Source organism: Lissotriton helveticus, chromosome 1_1, assembly GCF_964261635.1.
Source record: "Lissotriton helveticus chromosome 1_1, aLisHel1.1, whole genome shotgun sequence".
In the NCBI taxonomy this organism is placed as follows: domain Eukaryota; kingdom Metazoa; phylum Chordata; class Amphibia; order Caudata; family Salamandridae; genus Lissotriton; species Lissotriton helveticus.
Genome location: NC_136057.1, coordinates 1714055960 through 1714074261, shown reverse-complemented (window position 1 = coordinate 1714074261; position 18302 = coordinate 1714055960). Strand labels below are relative to the sequence as shown.

Here is an 18302-nt window from a genome sequence, read left to right as displayed (position 1 = left end):
CTCTCATAAAGAGTTTAAGCAACACTGTGACTGTAGCTATTTGCAGTTTGAGTGCTTGCGTGGGTAATGACTTCTTGCCGTCTTCATAAAAAGCCATGTTACAATGCATGGTACAACTTAAAGACTTGTTTTTTTAATCACTGGTTAAATAGCAACATCAGTGAACGTTCTCAAAACGTAACATTTTGTTCGCAAGGGTATGATGGTCACATTTATGTGGCGGTCTGTCTTTTCTTTTTGTGGGCATACGCTCGCAATACAAAATGTAAAGAAAATATATATTAAAAAAACCTTAGCCATTGCGCCAAGGCCATTGTCTTTGCCAATGCTTCTTTTAATTGCAAGTTAATTTTTCAGCATAAAATCTTGAGTAGGTTCTATGCTGGTGGCAATCATTGGGAGAGTGAGTGTGGCCTGTGTTCTTCTGAGTGTAGGGTATAAGCAACTGAAATGTTAGGAGTGAAAGGCGGGTAGGGATTCTCCACAGTAGGGTAAACCAAAGTGAAGAAATGAAGGTAGGGTATGCCAGTAAATGCCAAGATAATTGACAAGTGGACTAAAAGACTCTCTATTGAATCTCCCTATGCGCGTTACATGCGAGAAACTGGTGTTTATTGCTTTAAGCTATAGAACCCATTTTTGTCAAATGACTTTGCTATCATCTGCTAGAAAATGTAGAACAGCGTATGAAAATATTTACAAAGAAACAATCAAATTAAATCATACTTGAGTGGTGATTCCTTGGTTGAAAGTGTCACAGTAAAATCACCCCGCACCACTAAAATGCATTCTAGTCACCTGAGTATGGGTTGAACGTAGCAAATTTGTGCTGGCTGGAAAGACTAAGACTGGTCAAGTCATGGAATTCTTTTGTCTCATTCCCTGATCTATATCAGGATGGGAGTCCATCTACCATGCTAAGTGAGTGTTTGCAGGACACAAGTCGATGGTACACGCGGGTAGACAGCGTCTACCCACTGTTTTGGGTGGTTGGGTCCCACAGAAATATGCTAAACTTGTCCTGGTATAATTTTCAGACACCGGGACAATTTCAGCAGTGCTCTCAGGTTGTCTGTGTTTGTGCCCAGCAGCGACGTGCAGGGAGGGGAGGGGCTTATCAGATTCCAACTGGTCCATAACAAAAGCCAACGTTAAGGGGCCATCAGGCCTTCTTTTGCTGGAGTATCATGTCTGTGAGCTATCAGGACCCTCCAAACTAGATGCAATGGAGGGGAAACAAGGGCTCTCAGCTTGTAGTCACTTCACAGGTACTTAAGAGGGGTATGCTTTTGACTTTCTTCAGTCCCTGTATATAACCGATATGCATGTGCTGTAAGAATGTCAGATGTATTGGTCTTTCCCAGTATTTACCCAAATTGCAATTTAAATACCACTATTTTGTTTTATTTCTTTTATAGTGCTTTAGCACTACTACTTATATTACACGTACACATTATAGATTGAAAATTAATCATATGTGTGTAAATCAATGTGCAGGATGTGTTATATAAGACCGTGAGGGTTACATGGTGTAGCAGCCACATGCCCTTCATAGCTTACTGTGCTATGTTAGCAAGTAACAAAAGAATCTCGGTGTTAAAGGCAATCACCCACTTACCCATTACATAAAATAAAAATCTGTCATCTGCATGTTACATGATGTGCTTTGCAGGAGACATATTAACCCTCTATACTAGTGGGCAAAACCCCACTGATTTGGTGTCAACCTTTGACTACTTAAGTGTAAGACGTAGCCTCAACCCGGGTGCCCCACAACTTGAAAAGACACACGTGTCATTAATCCAGCAGACTGCAGGTGTAGCCAAGATCCATCGTCTAGAAGAGTTGCCCCAGCTTTAGAGATTTATAGCACCAAGGCCTTGAGTGCGGTTTTGTATGGTGTAGAACTGTGGGGATGTACGAATAGCTTGTTAACAGTCAAGCATAGGTTTATTAGATCTCTATTGAATCTCCCTATGTGTACTCCTCTGACCCCTGTTTATTTGAACTTGGCCCAAAGGTAGATTTCCCCAAAAATGTAATGTAGACTCTAAACTTTTTGGCATTGGTTGTGGTCTACCCAGGCTCTTGAACCTTATCTAGTGGGCCTAAGACATCTTACGGTACCTCCAAGCGTTGCAAAAATCTCTTGGTTGAGATCCATTAAGGCACTTTTATGGAAATTGGGGTTGGCAAACTATTGGACCTCACCCCCCGATTATGTGCTTGGTCCCTAGAGCTAGGGTAAAAGAAACCTACTGGGAGTTGGTAGCCGTGGGAACTGGGACCAGGTGCAAGGGATTGCTTTGATTAGAATTTGTAGATATTAAGCCTTGCATACGGTATTAACCAACCATTGTTAAAATTGCCCCCTGCCCTGGCACAGAAAATGTATTTCAAATTTAGATATAGAACCTTAACCACTAAAAAGATCTGTAGCAAATGGCAAGTGAAGGATTCACCAGACGACATGTGGCCAGCATGCCTAGTGGGGCCTGAAACACTGATCTATATCCTATTTCTTTTTACCATGTTATCACAATCTTCGGGCAAAGTGGATTGTCCCCTTTGCAGGAACACTGCCACGAGGCGACACTTAGAAGCATACACAATACTTGGGACTGATACAAGTAGAGTAGTGGCTTTTGGTATGGCTAAATATCTGATGGTTGCATGGATTAGGCCTTCTAAGTGTATTCTAAAAAAGTTAATATTTGACGTGGGGACTGTGAATGTATTAGTCCACCTTCTTAGCTTATTAACTGTTCTACGCTGCACTAACTTGGGCCACCTTATATAGAGAAAGCCTACAGTAGGCTGCTATTGCCCTTTTTGTTTTTAAAGTTTTAATGTAAGGTATTTTTATTTATTTAGTGTTTTCTATAGCGCGAACATGACCCGACATAGGGTGTCAGAGCGCTTTACAGTAGCATTTCAACAATCCGAAACTTGTATATTACAAGACATTACTGGTTTACGACATTTATACTTCAGGAAAGCATATAAACATATATAATACTCAACAGATAGATTAACATAAAGCCTCTTGAACCATAAAACCACAAGAAAACGTATATACAAGTCCATAAATGGTTAATGAGCAGCTTGCGTGAACTTTGAAACAAACATGACAGGTTAATAGACAGACGTACAGCTGTAAGGATTTAGGGGAGAAATTTCCTCATATAAAACGATTTTGCTTCCTTTTTGAAGGCTGCGATGGATGGAATTCTTCTAATGTTGGGGGGGGGGGGGAGGGAGGGCGTTTTTTTTCTCCAATGAGAAGGATGGATGCAGTACTCTGCCCAGAGCTAATGATGCAACTGTATGATCATCCCACCGCAAGATAATTTTAATGCCTTTTTTATTCTTTTTTTCCCCATTTTTAGTGGTCCTACTGTTTTCCTACCCAGTTCACTTAGCGAATTGAGCTGAAATGATATGGGCTATTTTATCTGAAATTTATTGCATGTGGTTAATGTCTACTTTGGTCCTTATATATAGTCTGACCAGAAGGTGTGTGTGTGAATTATCAACACAAGGTATAATTGCTCAGGTCACTTTAAACTGAAATAGTGTATTGTAAGTTAATGCTGTTGAAACGACCTGTTTTATTAATCAATACTAGTTACAATTGCACAGGTCACTTTATTTTGAGACAATCTATTTTATGCAGCTGTTGATCTCTCAGGACCTGTAATGTATTTTGGTGGGTATACTCCCTTTGGTGGGTATTTGCTCTATGCTTCAGAGGCATCGCCCTTGTATTTGCTCCAAATGTAGTTAAGGTTAAAATAGGGAACTATATTTTGCAAAATTATTTCAAGTTTTTATAATAGGAAACTATGAAGAACTACTCCTGCACCACTATCTGAGACATAAACTGTGTGATTTGGGTTATAGTCTGTGTCAGTTGGCAACCAGACCAGGCTTTGGTGCCACAATAGCACCAGATGATTTTTGAAAGTCATATTTGTTTTCTTTACCCACCCACCCTCTTCTTCCTCTCCACAGATTACTCAGTCTTGGGTCCGGAGGGTGACATGATGGACCTGAAAGTAGAAGAGCCAGAGGTGGACACCGAGGCGCCCATGAGCCTCCAGGCCTTCGCCAGCGGCTCCACGCTCCATGGACTGGCGCACATTTTTTCCTATGAGCGACTCTCGTTCAAGAGGTTTATCTGGGTGCTCTGCTTCATGGGCTCCCTGGCACTTCTGCTCTTTGTCTGTACTGAGCGGATCCAGTACTACTTCCAGTATCCGCACGTAACCAAGCTGGATGAGGTTATGGCGCCGCGCATGACTTTCCCTGCAGTTACCTTCTGCAACCTTAATGAGTTCCGCTTCAGCCAGCTGACCAAGAATGACCTGTACCACGCTGGCGAGCTCCTGATGCTGCTCAACAATAAGTAAGAGTTGGGTCTGCAAAGAGGCGTGGGTGCCGCAAGAGGCGCTGGGGGTGTGCAAGGCACTGACTCTGTATGAGGCATTGGTAGTAGTTGCTGGGTGCGGAGCTTGTGGCATGGGTGCTGCAAGAGGAGCTGCCGGTGTGCAAGACACTGACTCCGTATGAGGCATTGGTAGTAGTTGCTGGGTGTGGAGCTGGTGGCATAGGTGCCGCAAGAGGCGCTGGGGGTGTGCAAGGCACTGACTCTGTATGAGGCATTGGTAGTAGTTGCTGGCTGCGGAGCTTGTGGCATGGGCCCCGCCAGAGGTGCTGCCGGTGTGCAAGGCACTGACTCTGTATGAGGCATTGGTAGTAGTTGCTGGGTGCGGAGCGTGTGGCATGGGTGCTGCAAGAGGAGCTGCCGGTGTGCAAGACACTGACTCCGTATGAGGCATTGGTAGTAGTTGCTGGGTGTGGAGCTGGTGGCATGGGTGCCGCAAGATGCGCTGGCGGTGTGCAAGGCACTGACTCTGTATGAGGCATTGGTAGTAGTTGCTGGGTGCGGAGCTTGTGGCATGGGTCCCGCCAGAGGTGCTGCCGGTGTGCAAGGCACTGACTCTGTATGAGGCATTGGTAGTAGTTACTGGGTGCGGAGCTTGTGGCATTGGTGCCGCAAGAAGCGCTGGCGGCGTGCAAGGCACTGACTCTGTATGAGGCATTGGTAGTAGTTACTGGGTGCGGAGCTTGTGGCATTGGTGCCGCAAGAAGCGCTGGCGGCGTGCAAGGCACTGACTCTGTATGAGGCATTGGTAGTAGTTGCTGGGTGCGGAGCTTGTGGCATGGGTGCCACAAGAGGCGCTGCCGGTGTGCAAGGCACTGACTCTGTATGAGGCATTGGTAGTAGTTAATGGGTGCGGAGCTTGTGGCATTGGTGCCGCAAGAAGCGCTGGCGGCATGCAAGGCACTGACTCTGTATTAGGCATTGGTAGTAGTTGCTGGGTGCAGAGCTTGTGGCATGGGTATCGCGAGAGGCACTGCTGGTGTGCAAGGGACTGACTCTGTATGAAGCATTGGTAGTAGTTGCTGGGTGCAGAGCTTGTGGCATGGGTATCGCGAGAGGCACTGCCGGTGTGCAAGGGACTGACTCTGTATGAGGCATTGGTAGTAGTTGCTGGGTTCAGAGCTTGTGGCATGGGTGCTGCAAGAGGAGCTGCCGGTGTGCAAGACACTGACTCCGTATGAGGCATTGGTAGTAGTTGCTGGGTGTGGAGCTGGTGGCATGGGTGCCGCAAGATGCGCTGGCGGTGTGCAAGGCACTGACTCTGTATGAGGCATTGGTAGTAGTTGCTGGGTGCGGAGCTTGTGGCATGGGTCCCGCCAGAGGTGCTGCCGGTGTGCAAGGCACTGACTCTGTATGAGGCATTGGTAGTAGTTACTGGGGGCGGAGCTTGTGGCATTGGTGCCGCAAGAAGCGCTGGCGGCGTGCAAGGCACTGACTCTGTATTAGGCATTGGTAGTAGTTGCTGGGTGCAGATCTTGTGGCATGGGTATCGCGAGAGGCACTGCCGGTGTGCAAGGCACTGACTCTGTATGAGGCATTGGTAGTAGTTGCTGGGTTCAGAGCTTGTGGCATGGCTGCCGCAAGAGGAGCTGCTGGTGTGCAAGGCACTGACTCTGTTTGAGGCATTGATAGTAGTTGCTGGGTTCAGAGCTTGTGGCATGGGTGCTGCAAGAGGAGCTGCCGCTGTGCAAGGCACTGACTCCGTATGAGACATTGGTAGTAGTTACTGGGTGCGGAGCTTGTGGCATTGGTGCCACAAGAAGCGCTGGCGGTGTGCAAGGCACTGACTCTGTATGAAGCATTGGTAGTAGTTACTGGGTGCGGAGCTTATGGCATTGGTGCCGCAAGAAGCGCTGGCGGTGTGCTAGGCACTAACTCTGTATGAAGCATTGGTAGTAGTTACTGGGTGCGGAGCTTGTGGCATTGGTGCCGCAAGAAGCGCTGGCGGTGTGCAAGGCACTGACTCTGTATGAAGCATTGGAAGTAGTTACTGGGTGCGGAGCTTGTGGCATTGGTGCCACAAGAAGCGCTGGCGGTGTGCAAGGCACTGACTCTGTATTAGGCATTGGTAGTAGTTGCTGGGTGCAGAGCTTGTGGCATGGGTATCGCGAGAGGCACTGCCGGTGTGCAAGGGACTGACTCTGCATGAGGCATTGGTAGTAGTTGCTGGGTTCAGAGCTTGTGGCATGGGTGCTGCAAGAAGAGCTGCCGGTGTGCAAGACACTGACTCTGTATGAGGCATTGGTAGTAGTTGCTGGGTGTGGAGCTGGTGGCATGGGTGCCGCAAGATGCGCTGGCGGTGTGCAAGGCACTGACTCTGCATGAGGCATTGGTAGTAGTTGCTGGGTTCAGAGCTTGTGGCATGGGTGCTGCAAGAAGAGCTGCCGGTGTGCAAGACACTGACTCTGTATGAGGCATTGGTAGTAGTTGCTGGGTGCGGAGCTTGTGGCATGGATCCCGCCAGAGGTGCTGCCGGTGTGCAAGGCACTGACTCTGTATGAGGCATTGGTAGTAGTTACTGGGTGCAGAGCTTGTGGCATTGGTGCCGCAAGAAGCGCTGGCGGCGTGCAAGGCACTGACTCTGTATTAGGCATTGGTAGTAGTTGCTGAGTGCAGAGCTTGTGGCATGGGTATCGCGAGAGGCACTGCCGGTGTGCAAGGCACTGACTCTGTATGAGGCATTGGTAGTAGTTGCTGGGTTCAGAGCTTGTGGCATGGCTGCCGCAAGAGGAGCTGCTGGTGTGCAAGGCACTGACTCTGTTTGAGGCATTGGTAGTAGTTGCTGGGTTCAGAGCTTGTGGCATGGGTGCTGCAAGAGGAGCTGCCGCTGTGCAAGGCACTGACTCCGTATGAGGCATTAGTAGTAGTTACTGGGTGCGGAGCTTGTGGCATTGGTGCCACAAGAAGCGCTGGCGGTGTGCAAGGCACTGACTCTGTATGAAGCATTGGTAGTAGTTGCTGGGTTCAGAGCTTGTGGCATGGGTGCTGCAAGAGGAGCTGCCGGTGTGCAAGACACTGACTCCGTATGAGGCATTGGTAGTAGTTGCTGGGTGCGGAGCTTGTGGCACGGCTGCCGCAAGAGGAGCTGCCGCTGTGCAAGGCACTGACTCTGTATGAAGCATTGGTAGTAGTTGCTGGGTGCAGAGCTTGTGGCATGGGTATCGCGAGAGGCATTGCCGGTGTGCAAGGCACTGACTCTGTATGAGGCATTGGTAGTAGTTGCTGGGTTCAGAGCTTGTGGCATGGCTGCCGCAAGAGGAGCTGCTGGTGTGCAAGGCACTGACTCTGTTTGAGGCATTGGTAGTAGTTGCTGGGTGTGGAGCTGGTGGCATGGGTGCCGCAAGATGCGCTGGCGGTGTGCAAGGCACTGACTCTGTATGAGGCATTGGTAGTAGTTGCTGGGTGCGAAGCTTGTGGCATGGGTCCCGCCAGAGGTGCTGCCGGTGTGCAAGGCACTGACTCTGGATGAGGCATTGGTAGTAGTTACTGGGTGCGGAGCTTGTGGCATTGGTGCCGCAAGAAGCGCTGGCGGCGTGCAAGGCACTGACTCTGTATGAGGCATTGGTAGTAGTTACTGGGTGCGGAGCTTGTGGCATTGGTGCCGCAAGAAGCGCTGGCGGCGTGCAAGGCACTGACTCCGTATTAGGCATTGGCAGTAGTTGCTGGGTGCAGAGCTTGTGGCATGGGTATCGCGAGAGGCACTGCCGGTGTGCAAGGCACTGACTCTGTATGAGGCATTGGTAGTAGTTGCTGGGTTCAGAGCTTGTGGCATGGCTGCCGCAAGAGGAGCTGCTGGTGTGCAAGGCACTGACTCTGTATGAGGCATTGGTAGTAGTTGCTGGGTGTGGAGCTGGTGGCATGGGTGCCACGAGAAGCGCTGCCAGTGTGCAAGGTTCTGACTCTGTATGAGGCATTGGTAGTAGTTGCTGGGTGCGGACCCGGTGGCATGGGTCCCGCAAGAGGAGCTGCCGGTGTGCAAGCCACTAACTCTGGATGAGGCATTGGTAGTAGTTGCTGAGTGTGGAACTTGTGGCATGAGTGCCACAAGAGGCGCTGCCGGTGTGCAAGGCACTGACTCTGGATGAGGCATTGGTTTTAGTTGCTGGGTGTGGAGCTGGTGGCATGGGTGCCACAAGAGGCGCTGCCGGTGTGCAAGGCACTGACTCTGGATGAGGCATTGGTTTTAGTTGCTGGGTGTGGAGCTAGTGGCATGGGTGCCGCAAGAGGCGCTGCCAGTGTGCAAGGCACAGACTCTGGATCAGGCATTGGTAGTAGTTGCTGGGTGTGGAGCTGGTGGCATGGATGCCACAAGAGGCGCAGCCGGTGTGCAAGGCAGTGACTCTGGATGAGGCATTGGTAGTAGTTGCTGGGTGCGGAGCCTGTGGCATGGGTGCTGCAAGAGGTGCTGCCGCTGTGCAAGGCACAGACTCTGTATGAGGCATTGGTAGTAGTTGCTGGGTGTGGAGCTTGTGGCATGGCTGCCACAAGAAGCGCTGGCGGTGTGCAAGGCACTGACTCTGTATGAAGCATTGGTAGTAGTTGCTGGGTTCAGAGCTTGTGGCATGGGTGCTGCAAGAGGAGCTGCCGGTGTGCAAGACACTGACTCCGTATGAGGCATTGGTAGTAGTTGCTGGGTTCAGAGCTTGTGGCATGGCTGCCGCAAGAGGAGCTGCTGGTGTGCAAGGCACTGACTCTGTTTGAGGCATTGGTAGTAGTTGCTGGGTTCAGAGCTTGTGGCATGGGTGCTGCAAGAGGAGCTGCCGCTGTGCAAGGCACTGACTCCGTATGAGGCATTGGTAGTAGTTACTGGGTGCGGAGCTTGTGGCATTGGTGCCACAAGAAGCGCTGGCGGTGTGCAAGGCACTGACTCTGTATGAAGCATTGGTAGTAGTTGCTGGGTTCAGAGCTTGTGGCATGGGTGCTGCAAGAGGAGCTGCCGGTGTGCAAGACACTGACTCCGTATGAGGCATTGGTAGTAGTTGCTGGGTGTGGAGCTGGTGGCATGGGTGCCGCAAGATGCGCTGGCTGTGTGCAAGGCACTGACTCTGTATGAGGCATTGGTAGTAGTTGCTGGGTGCGGAGCTTGTGGCATTGGTGCCACAAGAAGCGCTGGCAGTGTGCAAGGCACTGACTCTGTATGAAGCATTGGTAGTAGTTGCTGGGTTCAGAGCTTGTGGCATGGGTGCTGCAAGAGGAGCTGCCGGTGTGCAAGACACTGACTCCGTATGAGGCATTGGTAGTAGTCGCTGGGTGTGGAGCTGGTGGCATGGGTGCCGCAAGATGCGCTGGCTGTGTGCAAGGCACTGACTCTGTATGAGGCATTGGTAGTAGTTCCTGGGTGCGGAGCTTGTGGCATGGCTGCCGCAAGAGGAGCTGCCGCTGTGCAAGGCACTGACTCTGTATGAGGCATTGGTAGTAGTTGCTGGGTTCAGAGCTTGTGGCATGGGTGCTGCAAGAGGAGCTGCCGCTGTGCAAGGCACTGACTCCGTATGAGGCATTGGTAGTAGTTACTGGGTGCGGAGCTTGTGGCATTGGTGCCACAAGAAGCGCTGGCAGTGTGCAAGGCACTGACTCTGTATGAAGCATTGGTAGTAGTTGCTGGGTTCAGAGCTTGTGGCATGGGTGCTGCAAGAGGAGCTGCCGGTGTGCAAGACACTGACTCCGTATGAGGCATTGGTAGTAGTTGCTGGGTGTGGAGCTGGTGGCATGGGTGCCGCAAGATGCGCTGGCTGTGTGCAAGGCACTGACTCTGTATGAGGCATTGGTAGTAGTTCCTGGGTGCGGAGCTTGTGGCATGGCTGCCGCAAGAGGAGCTGCCGCTGTGCAAGGCACTGACTCTGTATGAAGCATTGGTAGTAGTTGCTGGGTGCAGAGCTTGTGGCATGGGTATCGCGAGAGGCATTGCCGGTGTGCAAGGCACTGACTCTGTATGAGGCATTGGTAGTAGTTGCTGGGTTCAGAGCTTGTGGCATGGCTGCCGCAAGAGGAGCTGCTGGTGTGCAAGGCACTGACTCTGTTTGAGGCATTGGTAGTAGTTGCTGGGTTCAGAGCTTGTGGCATGGGTGCTGCAAGAGGAGCTGCCGGTGTGCCAGACACTGACTCCGTATGAGGCATTGGTAGTAGTTGCTGGGTGTGGAGCTGGTGGCATGGGTGCCGCAAGATGCGCTGGCGGTGTGCAAGGCACTGACTCTGTATGAGGCATTGGTAGTAGTTGTTGGGTGCAGAGCTTGTGGCATGGGTCCCGCCAGAGGTGCTGCCGGTGTGCAAGGCACTGACTCTGTATGAGGCATTGGTAGTAGTTACAGGGTGCGGAGCTTGTGGCATTGGTGCCGCAAGAAGCGCTGGCGGCGTGCAAGGCACTGACTCCGTATTAGGCATTGGTAGTAGTTACTGGGTGCAGAGCTTGTGGCATGGGTATCACGAGAGGCACTGCCGGTGTGCAAGGCACTGACTCTGTATGAGGCATTGGTAGTAGTTGCTGAGTGTGGAGCTGGTGGCATGGGTGCCACGAGAAGCGCTGCCAGTGTGCAAGGTTCTGACTCTGTATGAGGCATTGGTAGTAGTTGCTGGGTGCGGACCCGGTGGCATGGGTGCCGCAAGAGGAGCTGCCGGTGTGCAAGCCACTAACTCTGGATGAGGCATTGGTAGTAGTTGCTGAGTGTGGAACTTGTGGCATGAGTGCCACAAGAGGCGCTGCCGGTGTGCAACGCACTGACTCTGGATGAGGCATTGGTTTTAGTTGCTGGGTGTGGAGCTGGGGGCATGGGTGCCACAAGAGGCGCTGCCGGTGTGCAAGGCACTGACTCTGGATGAGGCATTGGTTTTAGTTGCTGGGTGTGGAGCTGGTGGCATGGGTGCCGCAAGAGGCGCAGCCGGTGTGCAAGGCAGTGACTCTGGATGAGGCATTGGTAGTAGTTGCTGGGTGCGGAGCCTGTGGCATGGGTGCTGCAAGAGGTGCTGCCGCTGTGCAAGGCACAGACTCTGGATGAGGCATTGGTAGTAGTTGCTGGGTGTGGAGCTGGTGGCTTGGGTGCCGCAAGAGGCGCTACCGGTGTGCAAGGCACTGGCACTGGATGAGGCATTGGTAGTAGTTGCTGGGTGCGGAGCTTGTGGCATGGGTGCTGAAAGAGGTGCTGCCGCTGTGCAAGGCACAGACTCTGGATGAGGCATTGGTAGAAGTTGCTGGGTGCGGAGCTGGTGGCATGGGTGCCGCAAGAGGCGCTGCCGGTGTGCAAGGCACTGACTCTGTATGAGGCATTGGTAGTAGTTGCTGGGTGTGGAGCTGGTGGCATGGGTGCCGCATGCCGGTGTGCAAGGAACAGACTCTGGATGAGGCATTGGTAGTAGTTGCTGGGTGCGGAGCTTGTGGCATGGGTGCCGCAAGAGGTGCTGCCGGTGTGCAAGGCACTGACTCTGTTTGAGGCATAGATAGTAGTTGATGGGTGCGGAGCTGGTGGCATGGGTGCTGCGAGAGGCACTGCCGGTGTGCAAGGCACTGACTCTGGATGAGGCATTGGTAGTAGTTGCTGGGTGTGGAGCTGGTGGCTTGGGTGCCGCAAGAGGCGCTACCGGTGTGCAAGGCACTGACACTGGATGAGGCATTGGTAGTAGTTGCTGGGTGCGGAGCTTGTGGCATGGGTGCTGCAAGAGGTGCTGCCGCTGTGCAAGGCACAGACTCTGGATGAGGCATTGGTAGAAGTTGCTGGGTGCGGAGCTGGTGGCATGGGTGCCGCAAGAGGCGCTGCCGGTGTGCAAGGCACTGACTCTGTATGAGGCATTGGTAGTAGTTGCTGGGTGTGGAGCTGGTGGCATGGGTGCCGCATGCCGGTGTGAAAGGAACAGCCTCTGGATGAGGCATTGGTAGTAGTTGCTGGGTGCGGAGCTTGTGGCATGGGTGCCGCAAGAGGTGCTGCCGGTGTGCAAGGCACTGACTCTGTTTGAGGCATAGATAGTAGTTGATGGGTGCGGAGCTGGTGGCATGGGTGCTGCGAGAGGCACTGCCGGTGTGCAAGGCACTGACTCTGTATGAGGCATTGGTAGTAGTTGCTAGGTGTGGAGCTGGTGTCATGGGTGCGGCGAGAGGCGCTGCCGGTGTGCAAGGCACTGACTCTGTATGAGGCATTGGTAGTAGTTGCTGGGTGTGGAACTGGTGGCATGGGTGCTGCAAGAGGAGCTGCCGGTGTGCAAGGCACTGACTCTGGATGAGGCATTGGTAGTAGTTGCTGGGTGTGGAGCTGGTGGCTTGGGTGCCGCAAGAGGCGCTACCGGTGTGCAAGGCACTGACACTGGATGAGGCATTGGTAGTAGTTGCTGGGTGCGGAGCTTGTGGCATGGGTGCTGCAAGAGGTGCTGCCGCTGTGCAAGGCACAGACTCTGGATGAGGCATTGGTAGAAGTTGCTGGGTGCGGAGCTGGTGGCATGGGTGCCGCAAGAGGCGCTGCCGGTGTGCAAGGCACTGACTCTGTATGAGGCATTGGTAGTAGTTGCTGGGTGTGGAGCTGGTGGCATGGGTGCCGCATGCCGGTGTGAAAGGAACAGCCTCTGGATGAGGCATTGGTAGTAGTTGCTGGGTGCGGAGCTTGTGGCATGGGTGCCGCAAGAGGTGCTGCCGGTGTGCAAGGCACTGACTCTGTTTGAGGCATAGATAGTAGTTGATGGGTGCGGAGCTGGTGGCATGGGTGCTGCGAGAGGCACTGCCGGTGTGCAAGGCACTGACTCTGTATGAGGCATTGGTAGTAGTTGCTAGGTGTGGAGCTGGTGTCATGGGTGCGGCGAGAGGCGCTGCCGGTGTGCAAGGCACTGACTCTGTATGAGGCATTGGTAGTAGTTGCTGGGTGTGGAACTGGTGGCATGGGTACAGCGAGAGGCCCTGCCCGTGTGCAAGGCACTGATTCTGTGTGAGGTATTAGTAGTAGTTGCTGGGTGTGGAGCTTGTGGCATGGGTTCTGCGAGAGGCCCTGCCCGTGTGCATGGCACTGATTCTGTATGAGGCATTGGTAGTAGTTGCTGGGTGCGGAGCTGGTGGCATGCGTGCTGCAAGAGGCGCTGCCGGTGTACAAGGCACAGACTCTGATTGAGGCATTGGTAGTAGTTGCTGGGTGTGGAGCTGGTGGCATGGGTGCCGCGATAGGCCCTGCCCGTCTGCAAGGCACTGAATCTGTATGAGGCATTGGTTGTAGTTGCTGGGTGTGAAGCTGGTGGCATGGGTGCCGCAAGAGACGCTGCCGGTGTGCTAGGCACTGACTCTGTATGCGGCATTGGTAGTAGTTGCTGGGTGTGGAGCTTGTGGCATGTGCTGATGGGGACACATCCATTACCACTGAGACATTGCATTGCAATGCCTTTACATCGCGGGTATTACAACGCAAGTCGTTACAACGACTTGCACTGGTTGGCACTCTAACCTAAGGAATAGTATGATTTACTATTCCAACACCTTCCCTACTGTACGCAGACTGGTGTTGGAATAGTAAATCATACTATTCCTAAGTCCCGCACCCTCCAGCGCAAGTCGTTGTAACTAACGACTTGTATTTTAAAAACTGTGATGTAACGTTCCGCGATCAATTTGATTGCGTTGTAATGTCACATATTCGTACTGATGTAATGTGAGGCAGTGGTAGTCTGTGCGTTGTCAGCTCTATGGGAAGCTCTAGTGTTGTGTGAGGTGTTAAGGGTGTGTGAGAGGATGTGAATGTGGTAGGCGCAGTTGCTGTGAGAGGTGCTGGAGCAGTATGATGGATTGCGTTGTATGGGGTGTCTTTTGGTGTAAGAGGCACTGGTAGTGTGTGAGGAGGTTTGAGGCACTATACACTCGCGGTGTGTTAAGCACTGGTGGTGTGTGAGTCTACTGAGATATATATGCTGCTGGGTCTGTCTGAGGTGCAGTGATGTGTGCAGTACTGCTGATGTGTGGACTTTTGACAATATGTGAGAGGCTGGTGATCTACAAGGCACCAGTGGGGTGTGAGGTTCTAATAATCTTTCAATGGATGGTGGTGTGTGAAGTATTGTTAGTCAGAAGCACACCTATTAAAAGCAGACTGTAATGTATGAGGTGTTGGTTGGCAAAATCCATCTGTTTGCGAAGCAGTGAGGCTGAGAGCCACAACTGAATAACATTCACTAGTATTCTTTGCATGGTGGAACATATGCCATTTCCATATTTCTGTGGGCTGTGGAGGGTCATGTCTCCTGTATTTTCCGTTTTAAGAAAACAGTGGTCTTGGTGAGGCCTAAGGGGGTCCTCGCGTAGCAAAGGCTACTGCTTACTCGATTGAGTGTCACTCAAGTACAAATTAGTTAACTGAATCCAAGATGGACACAGTAAGCAATATATGTATGGACACAAGGTTTCTTCGAATGACATCACCTTTTATTAACATCATAAAAAGAAATATCCTTCATTTTTTCAAATAGTTCTGGTGCTCACACATAAACACGTGACGGTGCATGAAGTGAAAGTGGTTAGTAACAATAAAACTTTACATCGCATTGAAAACAATATTCAAAGGCTCCTAATTAATAAATAGCAATGGAACTTTGATTGTAAGGTCAATGGCGTTTCGATCTTTATGACATTAAGATCATCATCAGGACATTAAGTGTGAGCACGTTGAATTGGGTGGGCACCTCGGGGGCGGAACCTGACTGGACGGTGTTCAAAATGCCGGGACCTTGAAAGTTACTTACAAGATCCGATGAATTATAAGGCGGACGGCTGGACTGATTTCCAATTAATGATGTATTGCGATGTCTGGCGAGTTATATAGCGGGGTCATTCCTGCTTGTAGGGAGAGTTAATCAGACGGACAGCACTACTTGCTTAGTCCGGACCACTGCAAGCAGTGCCGTCCGTCTGATTAACTCTCCCTACAAGCAGGACTGACCCTGCTACATAACTCGCCGGACATCGCAATACATCGTTAATTGGATCTTGTAAGTAACTTTCAAGGTCGCGTCATTTTGAACACCGTCTAGTCAGTAAAGATCGAAACGCCGTTCCCCAGTGTTCTAAGTGAGTATAAAAGTGGAAGTTTCTTGCAAAGAGATGCCACACTGGGGTAGTGGCTATTAAAGTAGAATTGGTGACATAAAACAAGGCAATCATCTCTAGGAAATTCTGAAAGAGATTGGAAGAGTCTTCCCAGATGGTAAAGGCAGGATGATGCCACTTAGTTAATTTGTCCTACTGTGCAGGCCTGCATTTGTCTTAGTAGACTGGCATTAAAGTATATTTGATTGTGGAGCAGTTGCCAAAGAGGGTTATTTCATTTCATTCGGCCTGTGTTGTGTTTTGAATGGTTGCGAGGCATCCAGAGATCGGCTACTTCGAGATTCTACCCAAGTTAACGATTGCTCAGTCTGTGTTTTTTTCGGGCAGGGGATTTCAGTCTTGCAGGATGAATCAAATATATTTACAAGCAAAGTTAATTTATATTCCTTAATTATATAATTGTATTGCAATGTATATATGGTATATTAATCAAGAGATCTCATAAATGTAACAATTTCTTTGCTAGTTCAAACCTAAACACAGAAGGAGGCATAAGAAATAAATCATTGTCATTCATATTGCAAAAATCTAAATTGATTCCCCAAGAAACTATATAATGGGACCAACATTTTTTGCAGAGTGGTCATATTGCATTGCCTTCACTGATAATAATTATCCCCTACTTCTTCATATATAGCATTCTATTTCTACATTGTATAGCAGATGGCACCTCCTCTCAGTTCCAAAAAGCGGCCTAAGAAAGACCGTTCAGGGAGCCAAAACTTAACTATTGTATTATAGAGTTGCCTGATTCAGTCAGTTGGTCCAGAAGAATGGCCCATCAGTGGGTTGGCAACATTTGGCCTGAGGTCTTCACAGTCTTGCTCATTATTATAAAACCCTATTCCAGAATTCTGCTATGAGCAGGTGAAAACTCAGTTTGCGCCTCGATGACCCCACTAATATCCAATTCTCACTGCATGTCTATAGGAAAGTGACCATTGTTTACAGGGTCATCCCCACTTTTTGCCTGGTATCTGATGCAATTTCGACAGGAGGGCACTGGGTTCCTGCTATCCAAGACTCCAGTGCCAGATCTCTATTCGTAAAACTGTACAATTGATCCCCATTTGGCAAGACATCTAGAACCTCAGGAAGTCCCTAGTAAATGACAGTCCTGGTACCTAGTGCATGGGTACTAAAGAGGGTCCCTAAGGGCTGTAGCAAGTATTGTGCCACCTTAAGAGACCCCTCAGCACCAACATGCAGACTGCAATTGCAGGCTGCGTGAAATGGTGCAGACAAATGTGAAAACATGACATGGCCCACAAGCACACATCCTGTGTGCCATACCTGCAGACACTGGATGCAATATATATAAGTCACCCCTACAGCAAGCTTTACAGCCCTAAGGCTGGGTGCATTATAATAAATGTGTGGACATATCTGCATGACCAGATATGCCCCTGTGATATCTAAGTCGATTCTTAGACATTGCAAGTGAACAGGGAAGCCATCTTATGTACATGTACTGTGCACTGGTGATCACAAGTTCCCCAGCTACATGATGGCTTCACTGAAACCCACGATGTTTGGTATCAAATACCTCATATTAATAAACCCACACTGATTCCAGTGATGGATTTATTAATACATGCACCCAGAGGGCACCTTAGAGGTAACCCCGAACCCTGCTAGTCCTCTGGTGTGCTAACTGACTGGTACAGTTTGTCCTACAACCACAGACGTGCGTCTGACCCCCTAGGAGGGGCAAGCCTCACTCTCACACTCTCAGAGGACAGGTACAATGCTTTGGCAGGAGGTGTTTACAGCTCCTCCAGCACAATGGCTAGTAAATCAGCATACTAAGGCCAGAGTCTTCAATGTCTTCAAAGTCTCTGACGCCTTTGCTATGCGACCCAGGCATTCCCCAAGCCCTAGGATATGCCACCTCCTGCCCTGACGATACAAAAGAGAATGATGGACGGAGCGTTTGAACAAATCAAACACTCACCCAGTCAACTGATCTGGGTTTAATCCATCACCATTCTTTAGTTCACTCAGCCACCCCAGTTCAGACATGGCTATATGCAAATCAGTCTGACCCTGTGCCTTCTGGGAACAGTCCAGCCCGAACTGCCAAGCCATGTCTTCCCTGGACCGGAAACAAGCATCCTGGGACCGGTTTCGGATTCATAATCCTCATCAGACAGGCTATCTTGAATCCAGTGGCCAAGTGAACAAGGGACTCACGTCTGAGTATACCCTGCCACACTTAGGGCGAACAAAGCGATACAAAAGAGAATGATGGACGGAGCGTTTGAACAAATCAAACACTCACCCCCAGTCAACTGATCTGGGTTTAATCCATCACCATTCTTTAGTTCACTCAGCCACCCCAGTTCAGACATGGCTATATGCAAATCAGTCTGACCCTTTGCCTTCTGGGAACAGTCCAGCCCGAACTGCCAAGCCATATCTTCCCTGGACCGGAAACAAGCATCCTGGGACCGGTTTCGGATTCATAATCCTCATCAGCCAGGCTATCTTGAATCCAGTGGCCAAGTGAACAAGGGACTCACGTCTGAGCATACCCTGCCACACTTAGGGCGAACAAAGCGATACAAAAGAGAACCTTGTACTGGGGTGAATGTATGACATTGTTCTACATTCTGTCCAAAAACTGTGTTTTTTGCAATTTTCACCCCGAGTGGGCTGGGTATGCTCAGACGTGAGTCCCAGGCTCTCCATACCATTGGAGTCAAGCTATCCAGGCTGAATGAAGGCTGATAGCCAGAAACCGGTCCTTGGATGCTTGATTCTGGTCTGTGAAAGACATGGCTTGGTAGTTCGGACTGG

The 18302-nt window shown here is 50.5% G+C and overlaps 1 protein-coding gene across 2 annotated transcripts in view; it reads left to right on the top strand.

Moving 5' to 3' along the window:
• Nucleotides 1–4043: 4043 nt before the first annotated feature.
• The window catches only part of ASIC1 (acid sensing ion channel subunit 1), a 485621-nt gene continuing 471362 nt past the window's right edge, over nt 4044–18302 (top strand). Inside the window, exon 1 of one of the 2 annotated variants that reach the window (XM_078689127.1) lies at nt 4044–4408. In XM_078689127.1, the coding sequence (XP_078545253.1) occupies nt 4044–4408 (365 nt within the window). The remainder of the gene's footprint in view (nt 4409–18302) is intronic. The other variant, XM_078689128.1, reaches the window with a different exon arrangement.